Source organism: Hyaena hyaena, unplaced genomic scaffold (genome assembly GCF_003009895.1).
Source record: "Hyaena hyaena isolate Hyena2069 unplaced genomic scaffold, ASM300989v1 scaffold_432, whole genome shotgun sequence".
In the NCBI taxonomy this organism is placed as follows: domain Eukaryota; kingdom Metazoa; phylum Chordata; class Mammalia; order Carnivora; family Hyaenidae; genus Hyaena; species Hyaena hyaena.
The window spans coordinates 1,276,439-1,301,518 of NW_024081063.1; the positions used below are offsets into that span (position 1 = coordinate 1,276,439).

Genomic DNA, 25,080 nt, shown 5'->3' on the forward strand with positions numbered 1-25,080 from the left:
ACTAGGTTAAGGTCATGTCTGCCAGGTTTCTCTGCTACGAAGAAACGATTTCTCCCCTTTCTGTGCGCTAGAGAGTAGCCACTAAGTCCTCGCCACTTTCAAAATGGAAAGGAGTTTAAGCTCCACGCTCTACCTCCTGCAATGTTTTTTGGAATTCTATAAGGAACATTATCTTTTCTCTATGTAGGTGCCTTTTTAAATCCACCAAGTATACAAAGTTCTATACAATCTTTATGAAGATAGGCAAGACACTGAATATTTGGGATCTTTTTTATTTTTATACACATGACAAGATTTTACACCAAGAATAGTCAGTTAAATAGTACAAATTTACATTCATGAGGAATGTTAAAAAAAATTCAACTAAAAAACCCACTTCTTTCTGTGACCCACAATCCCAACATTTTACAGTGCAGGGGTGAAGGGGGCTGGGGGGAGCATCCAAAACAAGTCTCTCCCAAAAGAAATGACTTAAATTTCACATTCCCTCTCCACACAGGATCCAAATGGTGAGAGTATAATTTATAATTCATCTTTTTCAGCTGTAGATGTCTGTGAAAATAAAAAAATGAGAAGATATTAAAAACTAGCAGAAAAAACCCTTAGCTCACAAGGTTCACATATAAAAAAACAATTGAAATGGGCCCAGTGTATTTCCATTATTTCACCTGTAGGCTAGAACATCATTTGTTGATCTGCAAAATAATTCAGAATCCAACAGATAAACGGCCCCTGAACATAATTCATCAAAAATTTCAACTGGCCTAAAGCTGCTATATAGAAAGGCAGAAGCAAATGGCAAAGACTGCAGAAGCCCTGTGGGGTAAGGAAGAATCTGTTTAAAAATATCTCAAGAATGGATGGCTAAAATAAAGGAACAAAAGGAGTGGGAAGCCGAAAGTATACACTTTATTTAGAGAGAAAAAAAAAGGAGTTGCTCCAGCTTTTGAATTTGATTAGATGCCCATTTTTTGGCAGGTTTCCTGAAGCCTGACTTCTAGAACCTATGCGGTCTTAATGACAGAACTAAAAATACAAGTTTGCCTAGCTGTGCAAGAACTGCCACACAAGTCCCATCCTTGCCCTGCTATACCTTCACTGTCTCTTCTTCTTCATCTGCTCCTGCATCCGTTTCTTCTTCGTCCTGTTCTGTGTCTTCTGCGGTGTCCTCCGTTGTTTCTTCAGGCTCTTCTTCAGGCTCTTCTTCCACCTAAGCGCAACACTTCTAAGCTCAGTAACAGATCCAGTACCTTGGATCTATTTTCACTTTGCTCATTTAAATGTAGAAGATCATAATTAACTTTACTCCTGTTTTATCCAGAACTGCACAGTAAATCTGCTAATTAGAGTTAAGTCAAGCTAGCAAAGGGAGACAGATTAAAAAAAAAAAAGGTATAAAAGGGAATTTCTTATTAATTTTAGCACAGTGTGACACTGGGGAGTCAAACATTTCAATAAATGGTTTCAAACCTTTGCATCAGGGTCAATGTTTAAGCTGAGGCGAAGCATTCTTTCTATTCGATCTCCATATGCTTTAGTGTCTGGTAACAGGTATCCTGACCGTAGTGTTGCCGTTTCAAACAAAACAACAGCAAGATCTGAAACGGTCTTGTCGTCTTCATCTTCCTGAGATGGAAGAAGTGACATCTGATTAATATTAAAAGGTACTAAGTATTCCAATGAAAAGATTAAGGAGCATGGCTGTGCTACTACTTGCCTTCACTCGTCGAAGCATGTCTTTGATCAGGGGATGTCTGGGGTTAATTTCAAATGTTTTCTTCTGGCTGGCATAGTAACTGGGAAGGGGTAAAAACGAACATTAACATCAGACTTCAGGCTCCATACATTTCCCATATTCTATACATTTTTAAAATTATATAGAACTCTTGGAAATATCAAGACTTCTTTATATTGCTACACCATGCTTTGCCTTTTAAAAAGGGCAAGGTAGATGAAAGAGTACAATAAAGAGAACAATTTTATTTACTAATGGATCCCAAGTGCCTAGAACACTTTGCTGAGCGGATGAATGAATGGATTTAGCGTCTTCATCCCCTCTACACTTGTTCTCACTTCCTCATTAACTGCAGCTCCGCCCCCCCCCCCCGCTGGCATTCTGACACATCTAGGCGGTCTCTGGGTGCTGGTTAATTAATACCTTCTTCATGATGTCTTCACCAATATGGTTCCAAGACACATCAGTGGTTTCTTTATCTGAGCTCAGTTCCCAATGCATTCTAAATACACCTTCATACCTTTCGTTTTCTGCTATCAGCTGTGACTGGTCTCCCTCCTAGAGAGGAGGATAGGGAGGAACCGCATCTATCCCTATCTTGGTATGGCCTCTATAGATGACAGTTGAGAAGATTAGGACTTGGTTTGTTATCCTGACTGGTCTGAGTGGCAAAAAGAGAGCATGATGTCTATTCACTATGTATAGACACAGTAGGTGTTTGCTTGTCAAATGGAAGGGAACTTCCTGTTAATAAATGACTGAAATAAACAGACGTTTATTTAATGGCAACTATACTGTTACAATGGGAGTATAAGCAAAAACCTATTTTCTACCTGGGTTTATAATCTACAAAATCTTCAGGGGAACAAGACATAATAGAAGCAAGATAGCATGTTAGCACTTTACTGTGGAAACATTAGATGTTGGGGAATAAATAAATAGGAAATATAAATAAATAGGTAAAATAAAATAAAAATAAGTAAATAGGAAATATACTTCATATATACAGAGTTTTGGAAATGTGATAATGGAGACTACACTTATGAGAAGAATCCGTAAGTTAGGCCTTGGGGAAAACATGAGTAGAGAGCAAATAAAAAGAAGACATTCCAGGTGGGAGAAGGGAGAATAAACACAGGGAAGTTGTCATTTTCAAGACCACTGCTGTGACATTACAATGTGAGTATGACATACAAGGGCACCTGGGTGGCTCAGTCGGTTAAATGTCTGACTTTGGCTCAGGTCATGATCTCACTGTTGTGGGTTTGAGCCCTGCGTCAGGCTCTGTGCTGACAGCTCAGAGTCTGGAGCCTGCTTTGGATTCTGTGTCTCGCTCTCTCTGCCCCTCTCCTGCTTGTGCTCGCTCTCAAAAATAAATAAACATTAAAAAAAAAAAAAAAAAAAAAGACATACATATATATTCCCTGAAAATAAAGGGCACTGAAGAACCAGTGTACCTCCAGTACTTAGCCCTTAAGTTCATAAACTTGTTCACTCATGGGTCTTTTACCCTTTATTTTGCCGGGCATACTATGTGGGGAAGGAAGGACGGGGGTTAAAAAGGATTTATCTCAAATAACAAATCATGGTCATTAGCTTCATCTGTTAACCATTAATATCTAAAAAAAGTAGAGGAAATACAGACACCAGGCCAAATATATGCAAACTAAAAAACAATATATGTAACAGATTATATATATTTCCATTTGTATATAAAAATACTATAAAATAAATCATGAGCTCAAGACCTTTACTTTATCAATCTAATGCCCGAGGAGCTTGTCTGTAATCTTGTCTCTAGTGGCGGCCACTTAAAAACCCATCAGTTCTTTGTACAGAAGTGGGCATCACCTACTAACGGCTGGCCAAGAACGAAAACCTTGCAGGGACCTTCCCAAGGACGCTTACTTTGTAGAGATGTCTTTGCCTGTCTGGTAGGCTTGAGCTTTCATGATTCTCTCCATGTTACCAGACCACCCGTATTGGCTGGCCACAAGGGCGCACGGAGACTCTGTCAGACGCTGAGATACCACGGCCTTTTCAATCTTAGGATAAGAAATCAAAGTTAGATACACATAAATACCATCAGTTAAGGCCATTCAGTAATTGAATTTCAATTCCTTAAGGACTCACTAGTTAAGATCAAACACAGGCAGGTCATAAAAAGGTTTCTTATTGAGATTCTTAGGAGACTCTTGTCATTTAATAGGAATTTTTTGGTCAAAAATAAACACCAACTTTTAAGCACAAAGAAGACAAATTTAACCAGTAAAAATTTAAGTTACCACAAAAGCAGTATTAAACGACAGAAAACTTTGTTACAAAGAAAAAATAACCGAACAGTACCCACATACATACACAATAACCACTATTATCCTTTAAATTCTTTGTAGTTTACAAATCTTTTTAAAGTAGGCTCTACACCCAACGTAGGATTTGAACTCAGGACACCAAGATCAAGAGTTGTCAGCTCTACAGACTACTCTAGCCAGGATCCCCTGTAGTTTATAATTTTAAGCTCCTCCTCCCTCGAATTTAACCACTATATTAAATTTTGTTCTGTGCAACTTTTCCCTCTCTCTGCCCCTCCCCAGCTTGAGCTTTCTCTCAAATAAACATTAAAAAACAAAAAATGCAGACACTAAAATTTCACAAGTTTTAACTTCCAGAAGTATACCTTGTCCTTGAGAGCTTTATCTTTCATCCAATTGAGCAGAGGCTCAAATTCTTTCTCAACTGCCTCACGACTCTCCTTAGTTTTCTCACTTTCGTCAAATTTCACTCCTTCCTTGGCAACATTCTGGAACCTTTTTCCATCAAACTCAGGAAGAGCCTGAATGCAGTATTCATCCACAGGTTCTGTGAGATAAATCACTTCATAGCCCTTTTTCAGAAGTCGCTCCACAAATGGAGAAGATTCAGCCTGTAAAATTAAAGGAAGTGATAAAGTTTCCAAGGCTAGCCCTGGTATACCTGTTCACCCCAGCAGCTACATTAATCTAGAACTAACAACCCCATTTTACAGGTGGAGAAATAAGAGGTGCGGCGAATATAAATGACTTTCCTGTCAGCGACTGAGCAGGCCTCATAACAACTCCAGTGCACCGTCACAATTAAGTTATTTTTTCTCAAGAGTTGGCTCCATACCAGGGTGCCCGACAGCTGGAGTTGCTTACCTCTTTCCTGCTGGACCCGGCCATGAAGTAGATTTTGTCTTGTTTCTCCTTCATTCTTTCCACATACTGGTCTAGACTCGTAATGTCACTTGCATGATGAGAAGACTGGAATCTAAGTAGTTTTGCAAGACGTGTTCGATTTGAGTGGTCTTCAATCACACCAAGCTTGATGTTGGTTCCAAATTCTTTCCAAAATGTATCATTGTACTTCTCATCAGCAATCTTCTTGATCATGTCCAGAGTTTTACGGACAAGCTTCTTTCTGATCACCTAAATAAAATTAGAGAATAACTCATTAGCCAATGTCATCTCACACTTTTGAGAACCTTCCATATGGAAGGCAGCAAGAGAGTAGGGGTGAAAGATCCAAAGACATGGCCTCGTCACTGTCGTTTATCAAGGGGCGGGGAATGGTAAGCAGTCCTATGTCAGACTGGGCAGAAACGAAGCTCTCAGTGGAAATAGTCACAAGATGGTTTTAATGATGAGATATGTTAGAGAGAGTGCAAGCAGGGGAGAGGGGCAGGGTGGGAGAATCTAGAGCAGGCTCCATGCTCAGTGTGGAACCTGACGCAGGGCTTGATCCCAGAACCTCGGGGATCACCCCTAATGTTTATATCGATCTTTAGACCAGGTAGTGGGATTATATGGGTGTTTACTACACAATTCTCTCAACTTTTCTGTATGTTTGAAACTTTTATAAAAACCTGGGGGAAAATAATCAGATTCATAGAATTTAATAATTCTAGAGTAAAATTTAATTCTTCAGCTAAAGAGCCAAGGATTAGTCTCAAACTGAGGACTCTGTTCACGGGGCCTGTCTCCCACGGCCCAAAGAGGAAAGAAAGCAGCCAGTCTCTTCCCAGAGACACTCACTCACCTTAAGCAGTTTATGTTGCTGAAGAGTTTCCCGGGAAACATTCAAAGGCAGATCATCTGAGTCCACCTTCAGATGTCAAAACAAAGTTCAGTGAGTAATAGAAACACTGGGGAAAAACCCAAACCAACAAACCAAAACCAAAAAAATATCTGTCCCCCACCCCTTTAAAGTTTATTTATTTTGAGAGGGAGGGAGGGAATGAGGAAGAGGGGAAAAGGGAGAGGGAGATGGAGAGAATCCCAAGCAGGCTCTGCACTGTCAGCACGAAGCCTGACGGGGTTACAACTCACAATGACCTGAGCAGAACCCAAGAGAGATAGATGCTTAACTGACTGAGCCACCTAGGCGCCCCTCCTGTTTTTAATGACCCCCCCTCTTTCCCCATATTTCAGATACTTACAACACCCTTGACAAAATTAAGGTACTTGGGCATCATGTCATGGAAGTCGTCTGTGATGAACACTCGGCGCACATAGAGCTAAGCAGAGACCAAGGAAGGTCACTTTCTGGAAATTATACTTTCAAATTTTAAACTCAGTCTTTACAACTTAAAGAACTCACCTTAATGTAATCACTCTTTTTAGATCCATATTCATCGAACAGACCACGAGGAGCAGATGTAGGTACGAATAAAATGGATTTGAAGGTAACTTCCCCTTCAGCAGTAAAGTGGATGTAGGCCATGGGGTCATCACTCTCCTATGGGAAGTTGGCATTCAGTCATTCAAAAGGCATCGGGAAAAGGCAGTGCAAAGGCTAAGTGATTTATTCTGTGGCACACATTTAGTTTAGCACTTAACAAGAGAGTCCCCTTGCCAATTAAAGGGGGGTGGGGAGAGGAACGGAGGGAAGAACTGGCTAAGATTGCTTTTTTATAAAGTGGCTAGGCATGTGGTTTTGCTGATGACCATCAATAGTGTCACTCAGCCTCTTAAACTGGGGGAAGGATGGAAGGGTCCAGGTTCCACATGTGTCAGAGGACAGGGTATGGAAGTCCTGATCCTATCTAAATGACAACATATAATGCTTCATGAGTATACTGTTCACCCAGAAAGAAGTACTCTGAAACACATTTCTTCCGCTGGGATATGGACCACAGCAGTGGATGTAAAGAGGTATGTAAATAAATCATAAAGACAAATTCCCTAGTTCTGCATTATCCATTACAGTACCCACATGTGGGTACTAAGCACTTGGAATATGACTAATCCGAATCAAGAGATGCGGCTAAGCGTGAAATATACAACCAGACTTTGAAGATACGGTACAAAACAAAACAAAAAAGTAAAATGTGTCATTAATTTTTAAAATAATGATTATGTGTTCAAATATTTTGGGTATGCTGGGTTAAATAAATCATTAAAAATTAACTACGCCTGTTTCAACTTTTTAAAAAATGTGGCTTCTAAGAAGTTTAGAATCCCACGTGTGGCTCACAGTATGTTATTTTTTTTAAAGTTTATTTTAGAGAGAGTTGTGTGCATGCAAGTGGGGAGGGGGCAGAGAGAGAGGGATCCCAGTACTTGTAGTGCAAAGCCGGATGTGGGGCTCAAACCTCGAGATGATGACCTGGGCCAAAGTTGGATGCACCACCCAGGGGCTCACACTGTTTCTAATGCAGCTGACCTACTAGATGAAAGTACGTCATGTTTGCCTACACTGGGACTAACTCCGGTTCAGGACAATAGAGGTGGAGGTAGAACCAAGGGGAGTTTGTATGAGTTTGTATAAAACTTAAAAGGTGGTCGGATGTTAACATGAGGAAAACAAAGAAGGTTAAGAAACAAATCAATAGATGAAATAAAGATTACAAAACATAAACGCTGGATATTAAGTTTTATCTAGCCATGCTAAGACTATTAAAATATTCTGTTCAGTACAAAATGCTACACAGGGAATATGAACTTCAAACAATCTTAATCAATGCCAGTTTTGGATTCTTCAGGTAAAAGGGAGCAATATAAGCAAAGAGGCAAAGAAACACAGCTTTAATAATTACTCCTAAGCATATTATATCACAATAAAGGTCTGAGGTTGTAAGTAGGCTTTTTAAAGGTAATGTTAAAAGCCAAAGGAATAAACCAACAAAAAGCAGAATCAGACCTACAAACTGATGGTTGCCAGAGGGGAGGAGAGCAGGGGATGGGCAGAACGGGGGAAGACGAGCAGGACTCCAGTTACGGAATGAGTGGGCCACGGGAGTACAAGGTACAGCGGGAGGAACTGCCAATGGTACTGTAACAGCAGTGGATGGGGACAGGCGGTGGCTACACTGTGGTGAGCAGGGCACAGTGTGGAGGGACACTGACTTGGTGTTGTTCACCTGAAACTAACCTAAAGTGTGTCAACTATAAGCAAATAAAAACTTTTTTAAAAATAAAAGGTATTCATTCTTAGAAATGGAAAAAAAAACCCAAATTATGTTAAAAGCCATTCAATACAAATATTATGTTTTGTGGAAATCATCTGCCTACATATGTAGGCAGTTGTTAATCTTTTTCGTAACATAGACCTGTTGACAATCTGGTGAAGCCTACGGACTCCTTCTCAGAGTAGGTTTTTAAGATGCATAATATAAAACACTCAAGATTAAAAAAGAAACCAACTGTGTTGAAATAGTTATAAAACCATTTAAAAATGCTTTGACTTAGAAATGTTCACCACGTTATTCTAAAGTAGTATTTACCTTTGAAAAGGATTTGTAGAAAGCTTTGTATTCATCATCTTCTACTTCTTTTGATGGCCTCTGCCAGATCGGCTTGATATCATTCATAAGTTCCCAGTCCCAGACAGTCTTTTCAACCTGAAGGTACAGGACACAGTTAGTCAGTGCCAGCAGTTATACACGTGGTTAACTAGAACTTCAGGGCATTTCAAGTGAATGTGGGAACACCAGCAGACACTCCGAATCTACTATGGCTCCCACCAATGGGATCAAAAATCTCAAAAAAACTCCAAAGTGTTTCTCTTAACATTTTTTTTTCTCTTAACATTTAAGACTGATCTTTAATACAAAAAAGGCAATGGGTTATCATTATAATTGATAAAAAGCAAATCACAGTTTTTCTTCTGAACTAGCTAAAATGTTACTTCTTTTTTTTAGAAACTGTTATTTTTTGAAAATATTTGTTTTCAGGTTAGTAGGCTATACATATTATTTATTCCTAGTTTGACTTACAGCAACCTAACATCTTACAATAGAAATATTCCTCAAACCTACCACCATTACTTCTACCTCCTCTGCTATCTGAACAGGTAAGAGAGTTTATTTTATAATTAATATACACATGACAAAAGCAGAAAGATTTTTAATTTTAAAGTTCAGAACACAATAAGCCACTAGTCCTGGGCAACATAAAGAACTCGGAAAACTAATCATAAAAAATGACCTGTGTTTGCTATTTAAAATTTTCAGAGGCAGAAAGCACAAACACTAGCAAATCAACTCAGTCTTTTTCTTGGACCTATCCTAAACAGCATTTTAGCGCGGAGATGAACCAGACTTACTTTTTTGGTTTTTGGTTTTTTTTCCTCTTCTTCTTCTTCCACTGCAGCTTCATCATCAGAATCTTCCTTTTCTTCTTTTGCTGCTTCTTCTTCTTCCATGGGCTCCTCAACAGTTTCAGTCTATTGAAGTAGAATTATGGTTAAATTCATTTATTTAGTAATCCTGATTTCATCTAGAGAATGCGAAACAAAATTATAGCTCAAACAGGTCTTCAGTAAGAAAACCCAGAGTCTTCTGTACTGAAAGGGCAAATGTGGCTGTTAAGTGTTAAAGATTTAAATATGTGCCAACGTAGCACACGTGACCTTTTAATCAATGTAGATTTACCTTGCTGCTCCACACATAAATAGGGAAGTTTATAAACTGTGAATATTTCTTGACGAGATTTTTAATTGTATCCAATTCAAGGTAATCAGATGCTTCTTCTTTTAAAACAAGGCTGCAATGAAGATATGACATGTTTAGAAAGACATCCTTGGTTTAAAAGACTGGACTATAAATTCATCTAAATACCTCCCTGACAATGCTAATAGTTCGGCGAAATCCAAGATGGCCCCTGTTTTTTGCATTAAAAACTCTCATCACCAGTGATGGTTTGTGAGCTAAATATACTAAATAGGAGTACAATATAGGGAAGAATCTTCCTTGTATCCCTCAGGTGGAAAATATCCTTAGTCCCAAATAAGTGCAAATGTTCCAATCTTCTCAATATGTTTTGTTGTTTTTTCATTTGAAGAACTGAAATGTTAAGCTAGCTCAAGGTGCGAAGGCACTAAAACATTCTGGAGAAAAATGAAATTATAAGCATTCTGACAGTTACTCTCAAAACCAAATTATTATAGATGAGTGAACACAGGGGAGCCCGGCTGGCTCAGTCAGAAGATCATAGGACTCTTGATCTTGGGGTTATGAGTTCGAGCACTGGTGTACGGATTACTTAAAAATAAAATCTTAAAAAAAAAAAAAAAAAAACCTCTCCTATAGATAGCAAACCCTTAATAAAAACATGTTCCTTTAAAAACTAACCTGGAATACTGTTTATCTCTCCACTGACCAAAACAGTAGTCATCAGTCACATTTATTTAAATAAAATTTCAAGTTAGTTCTTTAGCTGCACTGCCATACTGGGCAGTGAGTGCAGGGGGAAAGTGCTTCTGGATCTCCCGAACAGCGTGGGCTTAGAGAATTCTAACACTGCAAGTTGCACTATTGCTTTCTCTTCTTCCTTCCTTACCGTCCTTTCTGCAAAACCCACCTTCACTCACCAAACACCTCACAACATACCCTCAAACCCAGTGGGAAGCCCATGTACTGGTGTTTGGGCTTCTAATAAATATGGACAATGTCGTATCCTGGGTCCCTTCTTGCTTCGGAAAGTGTACAGGATAGTAGCATCACCTACAGGTAGACAGTTCATGATGGCAAAGCCTAGCGAAATGGCCTTGCCTCTGGTGTCAGAGCAGGATCTTGGTGATGTGGGGTTGGAGGAGAGTTCAGTTGTAGATCCAAGTTGAAGCTAATGATTACATCTCAGAGGTATTTAAAAGGCAATTAGATAAAGGAGTGCAGAGCCCAGTAGGGAGATGGAAACTGAGGGTTTGCAAACAATGGCTGGCACCTCTAAGAAATTTTATTGGGATACAACCTCATCCTGTATGGTCTATGGTCACTTCCAAGCAAGGACATCAGGACTGTGACATGTGACAGATCCTATTAACCAAAACCTTAAAAATATTTACTAGCTGGTCCTTTACGAAAAAGTCAGCTGAACCCTGATTCAGACTGAGAATAGAGATCTCAGGACCCTGAGCAAGAACTGGAAGCTGAATGTATGACAGGAAGACTGCTTAAGGAACACCAAGATAATGAGAAAGGGCTGAAAAGTTACCTTTGAAAGAGAAATACTATCAACATTTAAGCAGAACGGAAAGGAAACAAAAAGATACACAGGGCCATGGAAACTAAGGAATTGTCTTAAGGGGTATGCAGTAGACACCGAATTCTATGGCAAACACAAGAGAAAAACTAAGAAAAAAAGGAATCCACTGCTAGGAGCAATGTCAATTAAAAAGCCCTGAACCCACTGGAATTAACAAGATTACTGGTGACTTACTTCAATGGAAAGGTGGTGAATCAAGTCATGATATGCCTGACAGAAGGGGGTGAGGCACTACCTGCCTCTTCCTTCCCCATTGAGACTTGAATATGTTTAGGCTTTGATGGTAAAGAGGGAGCATGTGGGAAAGGCTGCCTTTAAAGACGGGGCTGGAATTAACTTACGCTTAGTCTCTGAGGAGGGAAGACAGAAGCAGCAAATGAGACACAGCGATCAGCTTTAGGGAACAATGCAGACTACCTCCCTCACAATAAATAGCAAGGACAGAAGCACACATACTAGTTAGTAGTCAGCACTTACTGGATGCTAATTTCATGAGTTCATTCAATCCTCACAAAATCTCTCAGTAGTGTGTGTGTGTGGGGGGGGTGTGCTAATTTAGGGATAGGAATAGAAGGAGTAGGTAGCAGGTGAATTGAAGACTTCTATTTCGTTGGTCAAATACAAGATGGAAGCCCTATATATATATATATATATATACACACACATATATATATACACACACACACACATATATATACCATATATGTACACCATATATATGGTAGAACCTTGACCTCATCACTTTTTTGACTTCTCTTTCCTTTGTCCAGTCTAGACTTTCAGTTCCTTAAATGGGTCTCTTGCCTTTGGAACTTCCAACATACTCTGTTTGCTTCCTAGAATATCTGAATCTAACTTACCATTATTTCAGCAGGCCTCTCCTCTTTTAAAAATATTTTATTACTACTTTTTAATGTTTATGTATCTTAAGAGAATCTGAAGCTGGCTCTGCACTTATCAGCCTAGTCAGCAAGATCATGAGATCATGACCTCAGCCAAAACCAAGAGCTGGATGCTTAACCAACTGAGCCACCCAGGCATCCTTAAAAATTAAATTTTATATTTGTTTTTTAATAAGGTTTATTTATTTGGAGAGAGGAAGATAAAATGCAAGCAGGGGAGGGGCAGAGATAGAGGGAGAGAGAGGGTGAAAGAGAGAGAGAGAATCTCCAACTGTCAGCACAGAGCCTGACATGGGGCTCCAACCCACGAACTGTGAGATCACGAGCTGAGCCAAAATCAAGTCAGATGCTTAACCGACTGAGCCACTGGGGCGCCCCAAGACTTTAAGTAATCTCTACATTAAACGTGGGGCTCAAACTTACAACCCCAAGGTCAAGAGTTGCATGTTCTACTGATGGAGCCAGTCAGGTGCCCCAGAAAGTCCTCCCGACAAAGGAGATGTGCTCTAGCTTCCTTTCTGGTATTTGCCACTCTGAATTTATTTCACATTTTTCTTTTTTACTTGAGACTCATGGAAGCACAGATTGCACTGGTCTTACTCTCCACCGGAGTTCTAAACCCTAGCAGGTTACAGGCACTCAAATGATTACCTGCTGAATAAATGCTGGGGTAAAGGACTTGAAAAATGGTGATTTCGCTCAGGGAAAGCCCTCATAAAGTTTCATTCCGTGAGCAGCCATCCATGCTGCCTGCAGGAAGCTGTCCATATGTGCCCATTACCCCTACTTACTCACTCCTATAAATACCTGCCAGTCAAGGGTGAGGCTCTGAAAATGGAACATTCAACCATGTTTGCTTCCAAGGAAGTTCCACCTAGATAATCCCGCCTGTGGCTCAGCACCCTAGGACACCAGCTCCTCTGGGGACATTGTTCTCTATCCCTGTAGTCAGGAGAGGAGATTTACCTACGTTCCTCTAACACCTAACAGAGAGGGCGTTGGGGCAGAACTATGAGTGATGCCTCCTAAGGAAAGCAGGAGCTAGGACTGAATAACAAAGGGAGAGAAAGGTAAATTGGGGACAATAAATTAGTAGAAGTATTAAAATGCACTCATGTAATTAATCTTAATTAAATGAGCATTTATGAAAATGAAGATGGCACTTTCTCATCAAGTTTCTCAGTGAAGGACACTGGTCAAAAGAACAGATACATACATGATTTCTTACATTTGGAATACTTAAAAATTCTTATGTTGAGAAAATTTACAACTGAATTAAAAAAAAAGAAAAGTGGAGGCTGTAGGCACATTTTCACCTGGCAGGAAGGAAAACGTCAGATGACCCCTGAGATGGAATTTCTCTGATGTGGCCCAGAGTTGGCAGCTTCAGATTTACCTGTCATTGCAGGGGTATTAAGCAAATAGAAGTAACTTGTCATGTTTGTTGGGGGGCAAGGTGTGGGGGGAGGCAGAAAACTGTTCAAGGTGCTATAAATACCGAGAGATACTGGGTGGAAGAACTGCCTCATCTATAGTTACTGGCTTAAACCAAACTCTGATTTGGATTCAGTAATTTGCAACCGTCCTCAAAACAAGAGGTTTTCTTTCTTCTGAAGAACTTTCATGAACTTTAAGCTCTTTATTTGCACCTGGTCTCTCCCCTCCTCCCCCCCGCCCCCCGGTCCCCAACACCAGTTCCTCCCACAGTTGAGGATTTTCGGGGGTCACCCAGAGTCTCCCCTCACCCAGTCCCCACCACCCTCCAGATCATCTTCAGAAAACTTTAAAAAAGCTAATCAGAAATTCTATCATTAATCGCCACCAACTGAAAGGAATTTCTTTAATCAACAGACTGTGCCTCTCTATGCCTTTATATGCCACAACCCTCCACAGACCTGACGCTTCTTTCCCAAGTCTTTCCCAAATCTTGAATCAACCCACTTCCGGGAGGCCTCCAATTTGCCTTTTCCCCTTGAAGGACTAACTCTCAGGACTTTCTGCCCTCTGTGTACAGCAGCTATTATAACTTGGTGTCTGGCCCTCAGGAGGGCCTCCAAATAGTTCCTCAAGTGATGAGAACAGGTCAATTTCCTCGTTTTACAGGCAAGGAATGAAGGCCCAGAACACGCTACTTGCTCAGAGTCAAGATGCTCGCCGGGGCTAACTCTTATTAGGAATTAGCAACACTCACGTAATTGTCGTTCCCCGTCCCAGGGTGTTTCCTCTTGGGTCAGCAATTACAGAAAATTCATTGGAGTCAGATTCCCAGATGTGCTGGGTATCGTTGTTGTGTTTCGACGTGACAATAACCTTGTCAGCTACAAGGAAGGCAGAATAGAAGCCCACACCAAACTGGCCAATCAATTCAGAAGTTGACTGGCCATCCTCTTGTGCCTCAGTCATTTTGTTGAGGAACTCGCTTGTTCCAGATTTGGCTATGGTACCGAGGTTTTTAACTAGCTCTTCCCGGGTCATTCCTACACCAGTGTCGGTCACATGCAGCAGGTTCTTCTCCTTGTCACACTGAAAGGCAAGAACAAGATAGTTAGATGTGCTTAATACTGTATGACAAGTAAACAGTAAGCTGCAGATTTAGAAACTACCTGTTTTGGGTCACATCAATTCCAACACAGAGAACTAAACTGGGTTATTTTAGATTCTTATAGTATTTTATGGCCTTCTCAGAGAATGTGTATCTTACACACAAGCATCTTGATAGAGAATAATCTTAAGTTCAGCGTATTTGAGAAAGCAGCAATATAAAGGTGGCAGAGACTCGTCTAAATGTCAAAGGGCAGAGACAGACCTAATTAAAACTAGTTATTTTTGAAAAAAAAATTTTAAGAAAAATAAAATTTTCTATTTTGCCTATTTCTTTCATAGAAAATAAAAGGATTCAAAACTTGAACGACTCTCAATTTGCAATCTGTGGTGAGCAATGTTCTTCACTAAATATTCCCAGCTCTCTGACTTCTGGAAACAGGAGGAATATACTTCCTTCATTCTTGGTTATTGAGGCCATGTCACTGCTTCTGGCCAATGACCTGCCAAGTGGGAGTCAGGGATGTAGCATTCAGGCTAAAGCCTTTAAGGGATAGGAGACCCTCCACGCGCTCTCTGCACCTACACTCCAGATGGCAGCCACTCAATCAGCCTGTATCCAGGAATGAGGATGATGGGAAGCAAAGGCCACAGTGGCCTGTGATTGATGATTTAAGCCAGGGGCTAGCAAACATTTTCTGAAAAAGGGCCAGAGAGTAAGTATTTTAGGCTTGTGGGCCATATGGTCTCTGTCACAACCACTCAAACCTACTGTGTAGTACAAAGGCCGTCATAGATAACACACAAATAGGCATGGCTGTGTTTCAATAAAAATTTATAAAAAGAAGGAGCAGGTTAGATTTGGCCCATAGGCCATATTTTGCTAAACTCCAATTTAAGCCCCTAGGCTTGGGGATTATTATTAGTGCAGCATAACCTGGCCTATCTTGATTGATAAAGACTGCCTATCACTAAGGATTTTTTTTGCCTTAAAAAAATCCTTTTTTAAGCTTACCTTAATTTTGACAGTTAGTTCCTCATTTCCAGCAAGAGCATTTTCATCAGTCAGGGATATTAACCTTATCTTATCTAAAGCGTCAGAAGCATTTGAAATCAGTTCTCTCAAGAAAATCTAAATGAAAGCCAGATTTAACACACACTTAGATTAGCCTCAAGATAACACAAAACATCAAATTTAAAGTCAAATTCATTTCACGTCTCCTCGGTACTCTGAAAAAGCACTCTATGAAACTCTTTATGGTACAGAAGTGGCTTTACTCTCTTGGTAAAAGGAGGTACAGCTCTTTACACAAAGAACTGTAGCAACTATAAGGGATACCTGAACAGGTGAGAGCAGTAACACCTTTCCGTATGCAACACACAGGGCGCAGTTTGTGGGACTGCCCTCCAGACTATTAATAGGCTCTGAGCATACTTGGAGGGGAAAGGAAAAAGGTGAAAATGCCTAAGCCCCCCCCCCCCCCATAAGTATCTAGTGGCAATTTTTATACATACTGGGTATTTAAACTTTGCTAAGAACTACTTACTTCAAATTCCTATGTTAAGTACATTTATTATGAAAGTAAACAAGTATGCTGTTGTACAGAGACAAAATAATATTAACCACATGTTGCTTACCTCTTTATTTTTATACAATGAATTGATGATAAGTTTCATCATTCTATTCACTTCAGCTTGGAAGGCAAATTTTTCTGATTTCTCTCTAAGTTCTCTTATTTGGGATGCATTTAACCCATCCAACTGAATAGCTTCTTCCTCTCTAAGGAAATAAGTTTGATAAACAAATACTGCATTGCTTATTTAGTTCTCTCTAAAAACTTAGATCTGAGAGCACAGTGGTCTTCTAAGATTGACTTACAGGTTAAAGGGGTAAAATGGAAACCTTTATAAAATATTATTAACACATTATTTCTATTTTTTTTTTTTTTTTTTGGCCACAGTAAAATTTTACCACCTTAACAACTGAGCTAGAATACTCGGTTCTTAAAATTGTCAGAAAAATAAACCCAACTTTCCTCTACTAAAAATAGAAAGCAAAATCCTACTGGCTTTTATGTTCCTTCACATGTGGGACCGCCTCTTTGCCTGGGAAGCTTTGGCCTCTAGTGGCCTACAAAACTGTCAATTAAGTCCTAAGGGGCCAAGTTTGAAAACACTGCCCATTTGCGAGAAATTTTTTAAAATTACTAAGTTTAGGGGTTTCTGGCTGGCTCAGTTGGTAGAGCATGTGACTTGTGATACGTGGGTCCACAAAGGTGGGGGGGCCCAAGAGGTTACCTAAAAATTACTAAGTTTATACACTTACGGAATATAAAGCCAACTGTCCTCTGGAAAGTCACAGCACTATTCTATCTACAATCTAGTTATCAAAACAGTTCTCAAAAGAAATTCATTCCATTTCGGCCCCTCAGTCCTAGGGGCAAGTTAGGAGATACGTAGGGATGAACAGTTTCAAAAGAACACAGACCTCTGTACTACTTCGTCGTCTGTCCTTGAGCCTTCTCGACTTTTACCCAGATCCTCTTCCACTGTACCATCCACATCCACTTCATCGTCAGCCCGGACTGACCCTGAAGGAAGATTTAACACCAGAAAAATCTTAACCATCGTTGCTTCGTGTGCTTCTCCGAAGGATTATGATCAAACAGGGCAAGGGTATGGGGTTGCAAAATTCAGGTGCTAAGTATGGGAGGTGGGGAGGGAAGAAAGGATCCACTAGTTTAAACAGCCAACGTAAACCCAACTTGGCATATTTCGTATTTAAGTTCAGATTCTGGGCCGTCCAGTAGATTCTGAAACGCGAAGGCGGGCATCACGTCTGAAGAGCGGCCCCGGGATGCTTTATAAATAAAGTTTAGCAGATTTGATACCAGGTCCCTTCTACGTTTACACGTGTTGCGTGCAGGCCGGCGCATGGCTCTCCGAGTGACCACGCCAAAACTTAGGCCTTCAGTCTCACAGGTCAGAATACAAATAGAATTGGCGCAACCGCTGGCGAGAGGAACTGAAATCGGGCCCAATTGATCGGGGGGGAGAGAGGTGAGGAGATTCTGAGACGGCCAAGAGCTCGAGCCAAAGTGAAGCAAACACGCTGACACCGCCTTTCTCCTGACTCTGAGCCCCACGCTCCCCAGACCAGCCTCTAAGAAAAGGAAACGCGGGGTCAAAGGCTCGAAGACTGGGTGGCGGGGGGGGTCCTCAAGCTCGGACGGCTGGAGGCTCCTGCGTCTGACAAAAAAAGTCCTCCGGAATGGGCACCCGCAATGCTCCCGGGGGACCGAGAGGCGCCCCACCCCAAGTTGGTTGAGACCTCTAGGCGCGAACACTAGGAGATCTGCAAGGGATTTAAATGTTCTCGGTCCTCGTTCTTCCTTTCCAGAGGAAGAAGAGAGTGCGCGAACTCCCTCGAGCCGAGCCTCTTTCGAGGAAAAGCGAAGGATCCCCCTCAGCCCCATGGAGGCCCCGTTATCCCCCTCCCAGGCTCAACGCCCCCAGAACCTTCGAGAAGAGGCTGCGCTTGAGGAGGGGGGGCGTCCGGGGGTGCCCGCTCCTCCGAGATCACTCACCGAAGGTCAGCAGGACGCAGCAGAGGCCCAGCACCCACAGGGCCCTCATGGCGCGCGGCCGGTGAGAGTCTCAAGTCCCTTTTGATCGCAGGAGACGCCTCCACCCCCCCCACCACGGGGCTCAGATCCTCACACTGCGAGGCGCGCGGTCCGCCCACTACCCCCCAAACAGGTCGGGCTGCTTTTCACCCCAGCCTCTCGCGGGCGGGGGACGGGAAACACGAACCCACCAATGGTGCCGCACCACGCACCCTCTGTACCCAATGGGGACTCGTGGGGGGGACCGCAGTGAACCAATCGGAGCTGTCCAGGTGCGGTGCCCAATGCCCGAAGCGTGGCTCCCTCCGATTGGTCAACCGTAGCTTCTCTTTTCCAATCAAATGGCTCCGCGGGCGCGTCTCACACAGGACCGCCCCTCTGCCTGGGAAGCTTCTGCCCCTAAGTGAAACTGCCCAATGAACGTCAGCACAAAACACATCCTCAGTTTTAGAGAAGTCGCAGGGTACTACTTCCGGATCCTGGAGCGCGTTTATTCCGTGACCAGGGGAAACGGTGGTCATGGCAACGGTTCTTCACTCTTTCCCGGTCTACTTGTGGGGTCACATTGGGAATAATTCCAGCGCGACTTTTCGCTGTCAGCTTCCTCTTTGGCAGCGCTTCTGGGAAAAGAGAAACACGTGAGAGTTTGAAATTCCCCTGAGCACTTTTTTAGATGGGGACAGTGAGAAACTACAGTTCCCGGCATGCAACGCCCCCGGGGGCGGGGGTTACATTGTATTGAATGCTGGGAATTGAAGTCTTTGGCCTTTGGGCCAGCTCCGTAGCTTGGCCTTTCCGCATTACCCAGCGTGTCGCGGGGATTCTGTGTTGCAGGTTTTAGAATTTCCGTCTTGTTCTGTTTGTAGTCGATGTCTGTGCTTATTCCAGGACTCCCCAGTGTATCACAGCCTGTAGAAACAGGCCTAGAGAGCCGCCCAGTGTTGGGGTCGGCCTTTCCGAGTCACGGCTCCGCCTCCTGCTGGTAAACACGAATCTGGCTCCTCCGGCAGCACTTCGGCCACTGATCCTACGCTGCATCTCTGCGTTCCGTGGCTGGCTCCTGTGGCCTCCCTGGTTCGGTTTGCAGAAGAGTTTTTTTTTTTTTCCCCTTGGGGAAAATTAAGAACAATTTTGATGCCCTCAACTCACTCCTGAAGTTCAAAGGCGGTGCCTGATGGCCCTAGAATCCCTACTGTAAGCCAGGTGGAGAGCGTGTTCGTAAGTAAAGTTACGTCTAGCACACAAAGAAGAAACAAAACTCGTTTACTCGATTTAGGAGGATACACCTGCAGATATTTGAAAGCAAAACTTGTGGGGCTGCAAATGAAAGGGTGTGCAGCTTTGTCCCTTCATAGAAACACCTAGGCAGGGTTTAGAAAGACACAAAGCACCAGGTGTCTTTCCGTTGAGGGAAGTCCCTCACCCTAAGCTCGAGCCTTTGGAAGTATTTTCTGTGTCTCTTTAACCTAGTCTTTACATACGCCCCCGAACCTGACCCCGTTTCCAACAAAGAACACTCCCTTCTTGTTTCCTCCAGGAACATGGAACTTTGAATTTGTTTTTAGATAATTATCCAAATTCTTAAAGACAAACTTTTCAGTGACAGTCTGCCATAACCTTTTGTAACTTCCCCTATTTAGGTTTGCCAATCTTAACTCTTGTGGTTGGTGTTTACACATTGTGGTGAATTATTTACATCTGCCCAAATCATCAAGATTTGTTATTAGTAAGCAAAGAGTACCTTAACAAAGTTCTTTAAAATGCCTCTGTGATTGTGTCTTTTTTTTTTTTTTAAAGAGTAAACTAGGGTAGGAATTACATTCAGAAGTCTCAAATAATTGCATTTTTGTATCTTTTAACCCTTGTTTATTATTTTGCTTTTAGAAAAAGGGGAGTTCTTTCACTTTTCTGCATTTCACAGCCCAACTTCTTCACCTTTTTCTCTAGTTCTTTTTTTTCCCCTTTTCTCTCTAGTTCTGAACAAGTAAGCAATCAGTTCTGAAACTGCTAATTCCATCTGAACTGGTCAGTGGTGGCTAGTTCATTGTTGCACCTGGAGGGAACTGAGAATGAGACTTGTCTTCCAAAATAGATCCATTGCTTGTGGGTAGACGGTCCATCTGATGGTGGTGGGAATCTATGAAGCAGGCCGACCTAAAACAGAGTCTGGCAGAAGATGGCTGGCTGTTGTCTGGCCCAGCTCTGCCCCTTTAAGACAGGATCCCTGACTGTGCACCTTGTACAAGGAAAGGGCAGCTTATTCAGATCCCAGCCTTGCTGTTTCTCCCCTGGAGTCTCTACCTTTTATGATTTTTGACCCATTATTGATTCTTACTTCCCATCTTGGTCTAGGTCCTCCAGAACTTATACCCCAGGCTGTTATTAACTCCCTAAATTTGAATCATTCCGTTGCTTTCTAATTTTCGTTTTTCCCTTTGACACCGTAGGTCCATGGACACTACTGGAAACAGCTACCTTCGTTATTGTTGTTGGTAAGTTTCTTCTTGGAAGAGAAAACCACATGGGCAAAGGGCTGCCATCGGGGCAATGGATAGCTTACCCAGTGACAGGTGTGGTCCAACAGTGAGGAGTCAGGGAGAATGCAGACCAGGGAGATGACGGCAGGAAAGCAGTTGCAATGAGGGAGCATTAAGGAATGGGGGTGAGCGACATGGTGAATTTGCTGGTTGGTTCATTCATTCATTGATTCATTGATTGATTCATTCATTCAGGAAGTGTTGACCTGGTATGTGCCAGGCGTTATGCAAGATGCTGGCAGTATAGAGATGAACAGTGTAGATTTGGTCTCTGTGAAGAGCTTGAACAAATATTAACAGCAGAATTGCATAAGTATGTGTGTCTTGTTTAAAGTGAAGCAAAGATATGAGAGAATGACTGCAGAAGAGTATGAGGGGACTTTTTGGAGTGATGAAAGTGCTTTTGACGTTGATTCTGGAGGTGGTTAGTACACATGGTAGATTAAAAATAACTCTACACTTAAACAAATGGATTTTGGGGGTACCTCGGTGGCTCAGTCGGTTAAGCATCCAATTTTGGCTCAGGCCATGATCTCGTGGTTCATGGGTTCGAGCCCCGCATCGGGCTCTGTGCTGACAGCCAGCTCAGAGCCTGGAGCCTGTTTCAGATTCTGTGTCTCCCTCTCTCTCTGACCCTCCCCTGCACACGCTCTCTCTCTCTCTCTCTCTCTCTCAGAAATAAATTTAAAAAAACATTTAAAAAAGTGGATTTTGTTGTATGTAAACTATACCTTGATAAATCATAGTACCTGTCATTCTATTTTTTTTTTATTTTTCTTTTTACAAATAGTTTATTGTCAAATTAGTTTCCACATAACACTCAGTGCTCATCCCCAAAGTGCCCTCCTCCATGCCCATCCCCCCCTCCCCCCCACATCCATCAGTCCTCAGTTTTTGTCAGCATTCAAGAGTCTCTCATGGTTTGCCTCTCTCCCTTTCCCCCACCATTTCCGCCCTTCTTCTCCCCCTTGTTCCTCCGTCAAGTTCCTCCTAATCCTCCTATACGTGCAAACATATGATATTTGTCCTTCTCTGCCTGACTTATTTCATTCTAATTTTTTTTAAATGTTTGTTTATTTTTGAGAGACAAAGTGTGAGCAGGGGAGGGGCAGAGAGAGAGGGAGGCACAGAATCCAAAGCAGACTCCAGGCTCTGCACTGTCAGCACAGAGCCTGACACGGGGCTCACTCACAAATTGTGAGATCATGACCTGAGCCAAGTCAGACGCTTAACTGACTGAGCCACCCCGGTGCCCCTACAGCAACTATCGTTGTAACTATCAACTATAAACTATCATTGTAAACAGCAAAACACTACAACCCATTTCAGTAGGAATCAGGAACTAGACAGACATGACTTTTATTGTCAGTATTGTCCCACACTGTTTAGGAGGGTCTAAGACAGGAACATGAAGAAATTTGGCACTAATCTTAGGAAAGTTGAAGTCTTTCATTTTGGAATTCCTTCTTATGGTGAAATGACTGTATACCCTGGAAACTCAAGAGACTCTAGTTAGGGAGAAAAAATACACACACACACACACACACAGTGAGTTTGGTAAATTATTAACTATAAGATAAATATATAAACACCAATAGACTTGCTCTAATCTTGCAAAAAAAACCACAGAAATGGACATTTAAGGGGTGCCTAAGTAGCTCAGCCAATTAAGTGTCTCACTCTTGGTTTCAGCTCAGGTCATGATCTCATGGTTTGTGGGTTTGAGCCCCGCATTGGGTTCTGTGCTGATGTGTGGAGTCTGCTTGGGATTCTCTCTCTCCCTCTCTCTTTGCCTCTCGCTTGCACTCCCTTTCTCTCTCAAAATAAATAAAAACATTTAAAAAAAAAGAAATGGAAATTTAAAAGACTTCATTTATATTAGAGGCAAAACCCAGTAAATATTTAGGAGTAATATGACAAGAAAGACATAGTTCCAACATGAAAAACAACTAGAAAATGCTACTGAAGAAGATAAAACAAATAGAACAGTTGGGTCAGGTGCCAGACCCTATGTATTACCTATTGCCATGTAACAAAATATCCCCAAACTATACAGCTTAAAACAGGAAACACTTATCTCACCGTATCTGTAGGTAAGGAATCCAGGAGCGCTGAACTGGGTGGTTCTGGTTCACGGCCTCTCACGAGGCTGTGGTCAGGATGTCAGCATGCGGTGCTGTCATCTAAGGTTTGACAGGCTGCAGCATGCGGTGCTGTCATCTAAGGTATGCCAGGCTGCAGGGTTTGCTTCCAAGGTGGCTCACTCATACAGCTGCTGGTGGGAGGTCTCAGTTCTTCGCCTAATGACCTTCATAGGGCTGTCTGGTTGTGCACATTGCATGACACCTTTCTCCAGAATGAGTGAAAAACAGGGTAGGAGCCATAGTAAGTCATGACCAACCTCAGAAATCACACACCATCCCTTCTGCAGTAACCCTTATTCAGTGAGAAAGGGGATTACACAAAGACGGGAATACCAGTCAGACATCACTGGAGCCATTTTAGAAGCTGGCTGCTATCACATTTTAGCTGCAAGGGAAGCTGAGAAAGGTTCTATCTGGCATTTTCAGGTGCTTTTGTGAGGGTTGGGCTCATAAGGTGGGTATAAGAATCTTAAGATGAAGATTCCCCCAGATAAAAGGAATGAGTTCAATGATGAACAGTCAAAAGGAATAATAAATGCCCATGTTTGAATAGGCAAACAGATCAGTTTAACAACAGAGAGAATCCAGAAATAGATTGTCTCAATTTCATATGTGACAAAAGCGATTTTTCTAGTTAGAGGGAAATGGCCAGTTTATTTCATAAGTGATGATGGCCTTGACCGGTTACCCATCTCCAGCAAAGTGAAGTGGGCTCCTATCTTACACACAAAAAACAATTACTGCTTAGCAGAAAATGAGAGCACCTGTGAGCACACTAAGGATGTGGAGACCCTTCACTTGAGCATCCAGAAAATACGAATGGAAAGCCTATGGTGTTCCCCAGGCCTCCTCGGTGGTTCCTGAATTCCAAGTTTTGTATTTCTAGCACTGGCACTATGAGGTGCAGCTTATCAGTACTGTGCTTTGCTCCAAGAATACACGTTCCTTGTGGCACAGGAATCCGCAAGTACTTTGAGGGGGAAAGGAACAGAGAATATAGGGCTGACTTCTCAGAACTTCCTTTCTTTCTGGAGTCTCGTCTCCTCCAATCCTGGTCTCCTGGGTTGCTATCTGATGCCTTCCAGTAAGTTCTCAGGTGTCTTATCCGGCTTCTCTGGTGGTTCCGGCAGAAGGGTTGGTCGGCCTCACATTGTCCATCATGGTAAGTTGTAAAAATAGATGTGGCTCTACCTAGCAGATATAGAATTGCTTCGTCCTAGTTTACTATTACACACACAAATTTTTTTTTTTTTTTGCTAAGACGTTTAACAGCCATAATTAGGGGTACCTGGAAGGCTTTGTTAGTTGGGCATTCAACTTTGGCTCTGGTCATGATCTCACGTTTCTTGAGTTCGAGCCCCATGTTGGGCTCTGTGATGACAGCTCAGAGCCTGGAACCTGCTTCAGATTCTGTGTCTCCCTCTCTCAAAAATAAATAAACATTGGGGCGCCTGGGTGGTTTAGTCGGTTAAGCGTCCGACTTTTGCTTAGGTCATGATCTCACGGTTCGTGGGTTCGAGCCCCGCGTCGGGCTCTGTGCGGACTGCCAGCTCAGAGCCTGGAGCCTGTTTCAGAGTCTGTCACTCCCTCTCTCTCTGACCCTCCCCTGCTCATGCTGTCTCTCTCTCTCTCCTAGAAATAAATAAAACATTAAAAAAATTTTTTTTCAAAAAAAAAAAATAAATAAATAAACATTAAAAAAAGAAAATAAGTAGCCATCATTATTTTCTTATGTTAACTTTTTGGTGGTTTTTCTTCAAGCAATTTATGTAATGTTTAATGTTTCCAAGCTGTAGAACTTGCATTATTTTGACAATAGAACAATAAATGTGTTTCTAAATATTTAATGTAATTGCACCTGTAGTTTACATTATACCTTCTTTTTGACCAGTTTTAACTGCAATATTGGATTATTTGTGATCTTGTCCCTATACCCTGCCCCAGCTCACACCAATTATCTTGCTTGAGAATTGACTTTAGATTCACAATATGGTTACCTGCATTTGCTAATAAAATCTCTGGCTGCTGGAACTTTCTTATGCAATTAGAAAGTTTAAACCTATTTTTTTGTTTGTTTTTAAGTAGGTGCCAT

At 41.9% G+C, this 25,080-nt stretch overlaps 1 protein-coding gene across 1 annotated transcript; it reads right to left on the minus strand.

The window, feature by feature from the left end:
* Window positions 1-256: 256 nt before the first annotated feature.
* HSP90B1 (heat shock protein 90 beta family member 1) lies at window positions 257-18,453 on the minus strand. Its single transcript, XM_039252882.1, has 18 exons — window positions 18,269-18,453; window positions 17,170-17,272; window positions 16,320-16,461; window positions 15,697-15,813; window positions 14,332-14,663; window positions 9,627-9,738; window positions 9,299-9,418; window positions 8,478-8,594; window positions 6,353-6,490; window positions 6,192-6,269; window positions 5,792-5,857; window positions 4,912-5,181; window positions 4,413-4,658; window positions 3,644-3,780; window positions 1,718-1,796; window positions 1,471-1,626; window positions 1,094-1,210; window positions 257-552 (listed from the first exon to the last, which is right to left on the minus strand). The coding sequence occupies exons 1-18, from the start codon at window positions 18,315-18,317 to the stop codon at window positions 523-525; spliced, it is 2,409 nt and encodes an 802-aa protein (XP_039108813.1). The 5' UTR covers window positions 18,318-18,453; the 3' UTR covers window positions 257-522.
* Between the last annotated feature and the right edge of the window lie 6,627 nt (window positions 18,454-25,080).